The sequence below is a fragment of the Hyperoodon ampullatus genome (assembly GCF_949752795.1).
Source record: "Hyperoodon ampullatus genome assembly, chromosome: 12".
In the NCBI taxonomy this organism is placed as follows: Eukaryota; Metazoa; Chordata; class Mammalia; order Artiodactyla; family Ziphiidae; genus Hyperoodon; species Hyperoodon ampullatus.
In genome coordinates, this window is record NC_136925.1 from 62,823,999 (window position 1) to 62,836,957 (window position 12,959).

The window sequence follows — 12,959 nt, forward strand, 5'->3', positions numbered from 1 at the left end:
GTGTTTCTCCCTGGGTTTATCCTGCCTGGGACTCTCTGCACTTCCTGGACTTGGGTGACTATTTCCTTTCCCATGTTAGGGAAGTTTTCAACTATAATCTCTTCAAGTATTTTCTCAGGTCCTTTCTCTCTCTCTTCTCCTTCTGGGACCCCTATAACGCAAATGTTGGTGTATTTAATGTTGTCCCAGAGGTGTCAGGCTGTCTTCATTTCTTTTCATTCTTTTTTCTTTATTCTGTTCTACAGCTGTGAATTCTACCATTCTGTCTTCCAGGTCACTTATCTGTTCTTCTGCCTCAGTTATTCTGCTACTGATTCCTTCTAGTGTCTTTTTCATGTCATTTATTGTACTCTTCATCTCTGTTTGTTCTTTAATTCTTCTAGGTGTTTGTTCTTTAATTCTTCTAGGTCTTTGTTAAACATTTCTTACATCTGCTTGATCTTTGCCTTCATTCTTTTTCTGAAGTCCTGGATCATCTTCACTATCATTATTCTGAATTCCTTTTCTGGAAGGTTGCCTATCTCCACTTCATTTAATTGTTTTCCTGAGGTTTTATCTCGTTCCTTCCTCTGGTACATAGTCTTCTGCCTTTTCATTGGCTATCTTTCTGTGAATGTGGTTTTCATTCTACAGACTGCAGGACTCTAGTTCTTCTTGCTTCTGCTGTGCCCTCTGGTGGATGAGGCTATCTAAGAGGCTGTGCAAGCTTCCTGATGGGAGGGACTGGTGGTGGGTAGAGCTGGGTGTTGCTCTGGTGGGCAGAGCTCTGTAAACCTTTAATCTGGTTGTCTGCTAATGGGTGGGGCTGAGTTCCCTCCCTGTTGATTGTTTGGCCTGAGGAACCCAGCATTGGAGGCTACAGGCTCTTTGGTGGGGCTCATGGCAGCTTTGAGGAGGGCTCCTGCGAAGGAGTACTTCCCGGAACTTCTGTTGACAGTGTCCTTGTCCTCCTGGTGAGACAAAGCCACCCCCCCGCCTCTGCAGGAGACTCTCCAACACTAGGAGGTAGGTCTGGTTCAGTCTCCCCTGGGGTCACTGCTCCTTCCCCCTGGGTCCTGATGCGCACACTACTTTGTGTGCCCTCCAAGAGTAGAGTCTCTGTTTCCCCCAGTCCTGTTGAAGTCCTGCAATCAAATCATGCTAGCCTTCAAAGTCTGAAGTCTGTCTCATATACTTTCATTACCAGACTAGTTCCAACAATTATATTTGTCCATATAGGCCAAGAAATAGTTATTTCAAACTGACATTGGATCACCCTTCAAACCCTTAAATTAACACTTAGCTGAAAAATAGATTACTTCTCAATAATATTCATACCAGTAGCATTATTTGTTACGTGGCCCATTATGGAGTTCTCAATATGATACATACACTCAGATCCCTACATTAACTGGTTCTTCAAAGGAATCTGGGAACTCCTCCTCCTGTTGCTGGACCCCCAGGTTGGGAAGCCTGACGTGGGGCTCATAACCTTCACTCCAGTGGGTGGGCTTCTGTGGTATAATTGTTCTCTGGTTTTTGAGTCACCTACCCAGCAGTTATGGGATTTGATTTTACTGTGATTGCACCCCTCCTACAGTCTCATTGTGGCTTCTCCTTTGTCTTTGGATGTGAGGTATCTTTTTTGGTGAGTTCCAGTGTCTTCCTGTTGATGATTGTTCAGCAGTTAATTGTGATTCTGGTGCTTTCGCAAGAGGGAGTGCTCGCACGTCCTTCAATTCTGCCATCTTGACCCAATCTCCCCTAAATATTTTCTAATATAAGTAACCTGGTCAAACCTACTTCCAAAGAAGGATAAGGTAATCACCACAATCAAGACCTATCGCAGCCTTCACAAGTGTGAGCTACAGAAGCTGTTACTCTAAGGACACGAAGAGTTATAGTGACTGATGCAGAACCACAGGCACTAGAAGCTTGCCTTTCTCTATGCAGTAGAGCATGGGCAGCAAATTCCAGTGATTTCAGGGAGTGAGTGGAAAAGGTGAGTGAGTGAAGCAGGATGAATGGGACTGTAATTGACCTCTTAAATGGTAGCATCCAGTTGGCTCAGGAGATTGCTGCTTTTGGAGAATGCAGTTACAAATTCCCCATCCCTTTAATTTTTCAAGAGTAGTTAAAGATCTGGATTTTTATGTGAATTCTCCTTATTTTTCATTTGACGTTTTATAAACTTTATTTTTCAGCTGAAATACTCCACCTTTCCATCCATTTTGTCCATCTTTTCCTTTATTTTCCTTAAAATCGTATTATACTTATGTGACGTCCTTACCTGGGAACTACAACATGAGAATCAGCTTGGGGAATACCTCTATTGGTTGGTTTTAGCTCTTATTATGTCACTTTTTCCTGCTCCTTAGAATGTCTAGTAATCTAGTAATCTTTAATTCAGGACGTGCTTACTCCTCGTTCACACTGTCGAGGAGGTGCCCTAGGGCTCAAGGGAAATACGCAGGCAGAATCCTGGGGCTCACTCGTCAAGGCTCCCCCTTCTCCAACACCCTGTCCCTCATATTCCAGCTGTCTTAGGATCCTGAACACTGATCCCTGCTGGTGCTGCCCAGCGAGAAGCCACTTCCTTGGGCTGCAGCCAGAAAAATGACCTTAGTGAAAAAAGAGCAGATGAAGCTGGGACTCAGCTCTAGTACTTCCCCTCTCAAGGATGGCAGCCCTCACATGATTGCTGTTTAATGCCTGCAAACAGTTGTTTTATATATTTTGGTGGTTTCCTTTGACAAGTTGTAAAATGTGCTTTCCCAAGAAGAGATTATCTCAGATTTTACAGTGATTTATAGCAGTATCAAGACCATTTACTCCCTCACAGCCAGCACAGAAGGTTCAACTCTCTTCATTTTTAAATGTTGGCAACAAATTCTTTTCTTTTTTTAAATCACTGAGTGGTCTTTTAAACATATGAACTTAATCATGTGCATAAACTCACGCATAATAAGAGAAATACTAACTCAAATGACCCCAATATGCCATTTTTCATCTATACGTTTAGCAAAAGTACAAATCTGATAAATACACTTGTTTGGAGAGACTTTGTGAAAGCAGGTAGTTTCATATATTGCCAGTGGGAATGTCAATTGATATTATCCCTACAGAAGGCAACATGCAATATGAATCTATTCCACTTCTGGGAATTTATCCTACACATATATTTGCACACATGCAAAATGGCAGACGTACCATGGTATCTTGTGTTAATTTGCATTTTTTGGCTACCTAGTGAGGTTACTTACCTTTTCATAGGATTTGACCATTTTTCTGTTTCTCTTGCTTATCAGTCTGTAGGAGTTGTTTTTATTTGTTTGTGTTTGTTTTGTTTTTTTGCATATTCGACAAATTGATCCTTTTGCAGCACTAGTATTAAATATTCTCTCCCTAACTAACATTTGCCATGTTTATGGTGGGTTTTTTTTTAAGGTGAACAAAAACTTGAATTTTTAATGAAACCAAATTGGTCAATGTTTGCCTTTGGGGCTTATAGGTCCCTTTCTTGCTTAAGAAAGCCTCTCTTTCCTGGAGTATATACCTATATTCTCCTGGCTTCTCTCTTATTATTTTCTGGTTTTATTTTTTTTATATTCACCTTATGACAGACTAATTCATGTTAAAGTAATTTAAATTAGCTCAGAATAGCTAATATGAGTGGTTTCCTCTCATAGCCAACTTTCTTAGTCCAGCAACAGTTGATTAAATACTTCAGTTCTGTGCTGCCTTCTTTCACTACCACGTTTACTACCATCAGAGCACTAGCTAAAGGCAAGCTGCCAGCTCACTCTGAGATAAGTATTTTCCTAGACTACACATTATCTAGGCTAGAAAATAGAGTGAAGTGTTTTAGTTTGAAAGGCTTTTCAACTAAAGATACTGCTGAGCTTACGGCTTCATCTGGAAGCAAGAGTAAAGGAAGAGAGTTAATGCCAGTGATGGATTTAATTAAATGAAAAATTTGATCCTACTAACAAGAACTAGAAAACAAGATTTTATAAAAAGAATTGAAAAAAAAATTGAGAGTTGTCACCACCTCTGAGTATGAAAAACTGAGACAAAGAGAGCTCAAAACAGAGAGATTTATGGCATCACTTTGACATGGGAAGAGATCTGTGTACACAGTCAGTTGCCAGTAATTCTTGAATTGGATACCAAAGCTATATTGCTTTGGATGGTATTCCAAGAACTACCAGTATGGGGTTGGCACCAGCTGAGATGGACAATATATTTTTAAAGTGTATGTGTATGTATGTGTGTGTGTGTGTGTGTGTGTGTGTGTGTGTGATATACATTTAAATATGTAAATTTGATAGAGACTAGCCAAAATGAGTTGCAGACCAGAACCTATAAGGCATCATTTCCCAGCCTCTAAAGCACTGTAAAAAGTGACTGGGGACACCGCATCTAACTCTGACCCACATGGGTAGTAAGTGGTAGTGATGGAGTAACAATGCAGGTGAGCCTGACACTTTTCACCACAATAATGTTGATGATATTGATGTTGACAATGTCAACAAAACTGTAGTATGAATGAAAAACAGCCATTCATCTGGTCTGAAGAGATATCTTGACTTCCTGAGCTAAGAGATAATCTTTTCTTGGGAAAGCACATGTTACAACTTATCAAAGGAAACCAACAAGTTTCATGGAAAAAACATGAAAATGTATCTTATTTCTCTGATTGTGAGAAGTTATTTTAGAAAGTAAGCTAAAGCAAACCAATTTGTAGAAAATAAATATATTAACCAGATGACCATCTTCATTTTAGGGCATGAAAACCAGCACATTAATACAGTCACAATCACAAGTGTAAGATGTTCTTTAAATAAAAGAAACAAAACATAAATGTCCTTAGAGTTACGTGAAGAGTACTTACTGGAAACCTAACTACAGTGACATCTGTCTTTGTGGCCTCAACCAGGAAATCCATCCAGAAGTCCACAAGTTCCTGCTTGGCCACAGGCTGTTCTGAAGTCAGTTTCACAAAATGCTTATATATCAAAATCGTCTCTACAATAGACTTGAGGTACCTAAAAAAAATCAAAAGATATAAGACACGTAATAGGCAAATTTAGAACCACCTGTTCCATCTACCCCAGTCTTACTCTGTAAATATAATTTAAATATGGCATTAATAATTATACATGCCAAGTCACTAAACTTTATTATTTGTTATATGTCATGTACTATCACACGTTACCTCGCTTAAATCTCACAAAAATTCAGTAAAGTAGGCCATTTTACCTCCATTGTAAAGATGAGGAAACTGAGGCTTAGATAGCTTAAGTAACTTGGACTGAACAATACATCTACTTAAAGCATGACTTTTAAAGTAATGCCTATTCTATTCAAGAAAGTGGTTAATGCATTTGTTTTAAAAGAAGAGGGCTGGAAGACGATGCTCAGTGTGTGCTGAGACACAATGGCATGACGTCAGAAACTGGCATGTTCAGAGTAAATAGAGAGCAGCGTAAACCTAGGGGTGTGACAAGGGCTGAGGTTAAATGACTAAGGGCACACCTTGTTTGCCATGCCAAGGAGGTGGACTTTATCCCTTAGGCTGCGAGGAGCCATTAGACTACGCTGATTTAAAGATTTCAGTGGAGGGGAAGGGTCAAACATGCATTTTAGAAAGATCACTATGGGAGCAATGCTGGGGAGGATTTGCTAATAAAGGAGATCTGAACGTGAGGAAAGGCATTAAGAAGACATGAAGGTCTACCATGGTGGGAATTTCCTCAAATGGTCCCTCTGATGAAAAGAAGTCAGTGGCCTGAGCTCTGAGCGCTCTGAGCCTTTCTTGATATCACAGTTAACCTTTAAAAGTCTTTACAGCTAATGGTCAATCATTACATGTGATGCACGATAAAATCAGCATTAAAAAAACAGTCCTAAATGCAGATGGAATTTTGTTTTCATCTCTCCAATTACCACATCCATAGTGATGAGACTTGGGTACATCCCAAGAAAAATTTGAAATTAGAAAAACACACATAGGAAACATCTAAATGTGTCAGTAAACCCTGAGTAAAAAGAAGTGAAAATCAAGAATGAGAATTCCAAAAGTGAGATTAGATCATGAAGGAAACAAAGGGCACATGTTTGGAGCGGATGCTGGGAAGGCTGAGATGGAAGCTTGTGAATCTCCTGATTAGAGTTGCAGGTGTAAAATTAGAGGCCTTTGCATGATTCAAGTGGGTGACACTGGCCAACCTAGGCTAGCAGGTTGGTCAGTGTGATGGAAAGGCTAAGCTTGGTGGCCGGTGGACACACCTGTGTCCAAAGCCATCAGAACCTACATATAACACATTTTATTCACGAGCATCAATCACTTTTTCCTCTAGATTCTGCATTTTATTCTCTAAGCAAATAAAATCCCTTGTCAGTTCAACAGATTTAACAATTTAGAAACAAGTGATAGGAGCTTTTATCAAAAATAACTGTACGAACACCTAACAATTTACTATTACCATGCAGGTGTCTTCAGTTTAAAGAGCTTTTCAGATGCTTGGATGACTCTCAAGTGGTCATTGGCCAGGACACTTGCTCCCAGGAAAAATCCAACTTCCCAGTAGCTCTGGAGCTTTTCCAAGTTTCCCTTTTTACCAAGAAGGCTACTGAGCTTCACCCCTAGAAGATGAATAGGAAGAATAACTTTACAACACATGGTAGGCAGGCAGAGCTGACGTTTTATTAAAAAGCAAAACTAAGCTTTCATCCCTCCTTTCAGATTAAAATAGTTTTGTTAAGTTTCTGATTCTAAAAAGGGCTTAAGTTCACTGTAAAAAAAAAATCAGACTACTCAGAAAGGTACACAGAAGCAAGTGAAAATTTCCCTCAATTTGAAAACCACAAAATAACTGCCAGTGTCACACTGATGTACATCATTCTAGAATTTTTATATATGCATATATGCATAAATTAAAAGGTGATAACATTCAACCTCTTGCTGTGTAACCTCCTTCTTTCCCTTACTATATCATGGATTCTTTAATTACTTGAAAGGGAAATATGCTGAAATTCTATCCATCAGTTGAAGTATAAATGTATACAGTATATATACTTTGCAAGAGTAAAATGCTATAATAATTAATAATTTTATATGCAAAAACAGTTATTATACACTTAGAAAGTTAAAGAAATAAGGAAACTGACAAATAACACTGTCTTGAATACTGTGGCTTTGTAACAAGACTTGAAATCAGGTCATGTATATCCTCCAACTTTTTTCTTTTTTAACATTGTTTTGCTACTTCTGGGCTCTTTGCATTTCATTCTAACTTTTTATCTCTACTCTGCCTTGTATTATTTTTGCATTTGGAAGGATTTATTTGCTTAAAAAAAAATACCTCCGTAGAATTGCCACTAACATCCATAACATATGACAGGAAAGTTACTAAATGTCAGGAAAGTTATCTGAGGTTTGGGAGTAAGGTAAAAATGTGGAACATGTCATTTCAATATCATATGGAGGCATAAGGCCACTCAAGGACTGTCTAGGGAAAGTGTAGCTAGTTCATCTCACTATTTATTAACGATCTTAGAGAAGTTTACCTGTTAACTTGTATAATATGATTTTATTCAGGAGAGATGTAAATAATTTCTGCCTAGTTAAACAGTGAATCCCTAAGATTTATAACCTGCTGGACATAAACAAGCTTTTTAAAACAATCAAACTCAGATATCTGATTTTAACATTTCTTTCATCAATTATAAATACCCTAGCTTCTTAAATAAACTTTAAACGGGACAGAGCCTCTTACTGTTTCCATGTTAACTGAATTAAATAGAATAATATTTTACATTTTCTGACAGTCATAAATTTATCTTTTTTGAAAATTATACTTCAACAAAACAAAACAACCTTTAAAAAACTTTATGCTGCGCTTCCCTGGTGGTGCAGTGGTTGAGAGTCCACCTGCCAACGCAGGGGACAGGGGTTTGTGCCGCGGTCTGGGAAGATCCCACATGCCGTGGAGCAGCTGGGCCTGTGAGCCATGGCCGCTGAGCCTGCGCATCTGGAGCCTGTGCTCCAAAACGGGAGAGGCCACAACAGTGAGAGGCCCGCGTACCGCAAAAAAACAAAAACAAAAACAAAAACAAAACACTAGAAGGAATCAATAGAATAAATGCAACAACATTCGCATTATAGGGGTCCCAGAAGGAGAAGAGAGAGAGAAAGGACCTGAGAAAATATTTGAAGAGATTATAGATGAAAACTTCCCTGACATAGGAAATGAAATAGCCACTCAAATCCAGGTACTGCAGAGAGTCCTATACAGGATAAACCCAAGGAGAAACACTCCAAGACACATAGTAATCAAATTGGCAAAAATTAAAGACAAAGAAAAATTATTGAAACCATCAAGGGAAAAATGACAAATAACATACAAGGGAACTCCCATAAGGTTAACAGCTAATTTCTCAGCAGAAACTCTACAAGCCAGAAGGGAGTGGCATGATATACGAAAAGTGATGAAAGGGAAGAAACTACAACCAAGATTACTCTACCCAGCAAGGATCTCATTCAGATTCGATGGAGAAATCAAAAGCTTTACAGGCAAGCAAAAGCTAAGAGAATTCAGCACCAACAAACCAGCTCTACAACAAATGCTAAAGGAACTTCTCTAACTGGGAAACACAAGAGAAGAAAAGAACCTACAAAACCAAACCCAAAACAATTTAGAAAATGGTAATAGGAGCATACATATCGATAATTACCTTGAACGTGAATGGATTAAATGCTCCAACCAAAAGACACAGGCTTGCTGAATGGATACAAAAACAAGACCCATATATATGCTGTCTACAAGAGACCCACTTCAGACCTAGGGACACATTCAGACTGAAAGGGAGGGGACGGAAAAAATATATTCCATGCAAATGAAAATCCAAAGAAAGCTGGAGTACCTATACTCATATCAGAAAAAATAGACTTTAAAATAAAGAATGTTGTTGGGCTTCTCTGGTGGCGCAGTGGTTGAGAGTCCGCCTGCCGATGCAGGGGACATGGGTTCGTGCCCTGGTCCGGGAAGATCCCACATGCCGCGGAGCAGCTGGGTCCATGAGCCATGGCCACTAAGCCTGCATGTCCGGAGCCTGTGCTCCGCAACGGGAGAGGCCACAACAGTGAGAGGCCCGCGTACCGCAAAAAAAATAAAAATAAAAATAAAGAATGTTGAAAGAGACAAGGAAGGACACTATGTAATAATCAAGGGATCAATCCAAGAAGAAGATATAACAATTATAAATATATATGCACCCAACACAGGAGCACCACAATACATAAGGCAACTGCCAACAGCTATAAAAGAGGAAATTGACAGTAACACAAAAATAGTGGGGGACTTTAACACCACACTTACACCAATGGACAGATCATCCAAATGGAAAATTAATAAGGAAACACAAGTTTTAAGTGACACAATAGACCAGATAGATTTAACGGATATTTATACGATATTCCATCCAAAAACAGCAGGTTACATTTTCTTCTCAAGTGCGCACAGAACATTTTCCAGGATAGATCACATCTTGGGTCACAAATTTAGGAATTCAGTAAATTTAAGAAAAATTCTTAAAGAAAATTTAACAAAATTTAATTTAAAAAATTAAATTCAGTAAATTTAAGAAAACTGAAATCATATCAAGCATCTTTTCTGGCCACAATGCTATGAGATTAGAAAGCAATTACAGGGAAAAAAACGTAAAAAACACAAACACATGGAGGATAAACAAAACATTACTAAATAACCAAGAGATCACTGAAGAAGTCAAAGAGGAACTCAAAAAATACCTAGAGACAAATGATAATGAAAACACACAATCCAAAGCCTATGGGATGCAGCAAAAGCAGTTCTAAGAAGGAAGTTTATAGCTACACAAGCCTACCTCAAGAAACAAGAAAAATTTCAAATAAACAACCTAACCTCACACCTAAAGGAACTAGAGGAAGAACAAACAAAACCCAAAGTTAGCAGAAGGAAAGAAATCATAAAGATCAGAGCAGAAATAAATGAAAGAGAAACAAAGAAAACAATAGCAAAGATCAATAAAACTAAAACCTGGTTCTTTGAGAAGATAAACAAAATTGATAAACCATTAGCTAGACTCATCAAGAAAAAGTGGGAGAGGACTCAAATCAATAAAATTAGAAACGAAAAAGGAGAAGCTACAACAGACACTGTAGAAATGCAGAGCATCCCAAGAGACTACTAGAAGCAACTCTATGCCAATAAAATGGACAACCTAGAAGCAATGGACAAATTCGTAAAAAGGTATAACCTTCCAAGACTGAACCAGCAAGAAATAGAAAATATGAACAGACCAATCACAAGTAATGAAATTGAAACTGTGATTAAAAATCTTCCAACAAACAAAAGTCCAGGACAAGATGGCTTCACAGGTGAATTGTATCAAACATTTAGAGAAGAGATAACACCCATCCTTCTTAAATTCTTCCAAAACATTGTGGAGGAAGGAACACTGCCAAACTCATTCTACGAGGCCACCATTACCCTGATACCAAAACCAGACAAAGTTACTACAAAAAAAGAAAATTACACACGAATATTACTGATGAATATAGATGCAAAAATCCTCAACAAAATACTAGCAAACAGAATCCAACAACACATTAAAAGTATCATATACCACGATCAAGTGGGATTTAACCCAGGGATGCAAGAATTCTTCAGTATACACAAATCAATCAATGTGATACACCATATTAACAAACTGAAGAATAAAAACCATATGATCATCTCAATAGATGCAGAAGAAGCTTTTGACAAAATTCAACACCCATTTTTGATAAAAACTATCCAGAAAGTGGGCATAGAGGGAAACTACCTCAACATAATAAAAGCCATATTCGACAAATCCACAGCAAACATAATTCTCAATGGTGAAAAACTGAAAGCATTTCTTCTAAGATTAGGAAAAAGGTAAGGATGTACACTCTCACCACTATTATTCAACACAATTTTGAAAGTCCTAGCCACGGCAATCAGAGAAGAAAAAGAAATAAAAGGAATACAGATTGGAAAAAAAAAAGTAAAACTGTCACTGTTTGCAGATAACATGATAGTATACATAGAGAATCCTAAAGATGCCACCAGAAAACTACTAGAGCTAATCAATGAATTTGGTAAAGTTGCAGGATACAAAATTAATGCACAGAAATCTCTTGCATTCCTATACACGAATGATGAAAAATCTGAAAGAGAAATTAAGGAAACACTCCCATGTACCACTGCAACAAAAAGGATAAAATACCTAGGAATAAACCTACCTAGGGAGACAAAAGACCTGTATGCAGAAAACTATAAACACTGATGAAAGAAATTAAAGATGATAGCAACAGATGGAGAGATATGCCATGTTCTTGGATTGGAACAATCAATACTGTGAAAGTGACTATACTACCCAAAGCAACCTACAGATTCAATGCAATCCCTATCAAATTACCAATGGCATTTTTTACAGAACTAGAACAAAAAATCTTAAAATTTGTATGGAGACACAAAAGACCCCAAATAGCCAAAGCAGTCTTGAGGGAAAAAAACGGAGTCAGGGGAATCAGACTCCCTGACTTCAGACTATACTACAAAGCTACAGTAATCAAGACAGTATGGTACTGGCACAGAAACAGAAAAATAGATCAATGGAACAGGATAGAAAGCCCAGAGATAAACCGACGCACCTATGGTCAACTAATCTACGACAAAGGCGGCAAGGATACACAATGGAGAAAACAGAGTGTCTTCAATAAGTGGTGCTGGGAAAACTGGACAGCTACATGTAAAAGAATGAAATTAGAAGACGTCCTAACACCATACACAAAAATAAATTCAAAATGAATTAGAGACCTGAATGTAAGCCTGGACACTATAAAACTTTTAGAGGAAAACACAGGAAGAACACTCTTTGACAAAAATCACAGCAAGATCTTTTTTGATCCACCTCCTCGAGTAATGGAAATAAAAACAAAAATAAACAAATGGGACCTAATGAAACTTCAAAGCTTTTGCAAAGCAAAGGAAACCACAAACAAGAAGAAAAGACAACCCTCAGAATGGGAAAACATATTTGCAAATGAATCAACGGACAAAGGATTAATCTCCAAAATATATAAACATCTCATGTAGCTCAATATTAAAAAAACAAACAACCTAATCAAAAAAATGGGCAGAAGACCTAAATAGACATTTCTCCGAAGAGGACATACAGATGGCCATGAAGCACATGATAAGCTCCTCAACATCACTAATCATTAGTGAAATGCAAATCAAAACTACAATGAGGTACCACCTCACACCAGTTAGAATGGGCATCATCAGAAAATCTACAAGCAACAAATGCTGGAGAGGGTGTGGAGAAAAGGGAACCCTCTTGCACTGTTGGTGGGAACATAAATTGATACAGCCACTATGGAGAACAGTATGGAGGTTCCTTAAAAAACTAAAAATAGTATTACCATATGACCCAGCAACCCCACTACTGGGCATATACCCAGAGAAAACCATAATTCAAAAAGACACATGCACCCCAATGTTCATTGCAGCACTCTTTACAATAGCCAGGTCATGGAAGCAACCTAAATGCCCACTGACAGACGAATGGATAAAGAAGATGTGGTACATATATACAATGGAATATTACTCAGCCATAAAAAGGAACGAAATTGGGTCATTTGTAGAGATGTGGATAAATCTAGAGACTGTCATACAGAATGAAGTAAGTCAGAAAGAGAAAAACAAATATCGCATATTAACGCATATATGTGGAAGCTAGAAAAATGGTACAGATGAACCCGTTTGCAGGGCAGAAATTGAGACACAGATGTAGAGAACAAACGTATGGACACCAAGGGGGGAAAGCGGCGGGCGGTTGTTGTTGGTGGTGTGATGAATTGGGCAATTGGGATTGACATGTATACACTGATGTGTATAAAATGGATT

At 38.2% G+C, this 12,959-nt stretch overlaps 1 protein-coding gene across 1 annotated transcript in view; it reads right to left on the reverse strand.

Moving 5' to 3' along the window:
* MAP3K5 (mitogen-activated protein kinase kinase kinase 5) overlaps nucleotides 1–12,959 on the reverse strand; it is a gene marked incomplete at its 5' end in the record, with an annotated part of 225,813 nt that overhangs the window by 83,301 nt on the left and 129,553 nt on the right. The window contains 2 exons of the mRNA XM_079716111.1: nucleotides 4,874–5,027; nucleotides 6,468–6,627. Of these exons, the coding sequence (XP_079572237.1) occupies nucleotides 4,874–5,027; nucleotides 6,468–6,627 (314 nt within the window). The remainder of the gene's footprint in view (nucleotides 1–4,873; nucleotides 5,028–6,467; nucleotides 6,628–12,959) is intronic.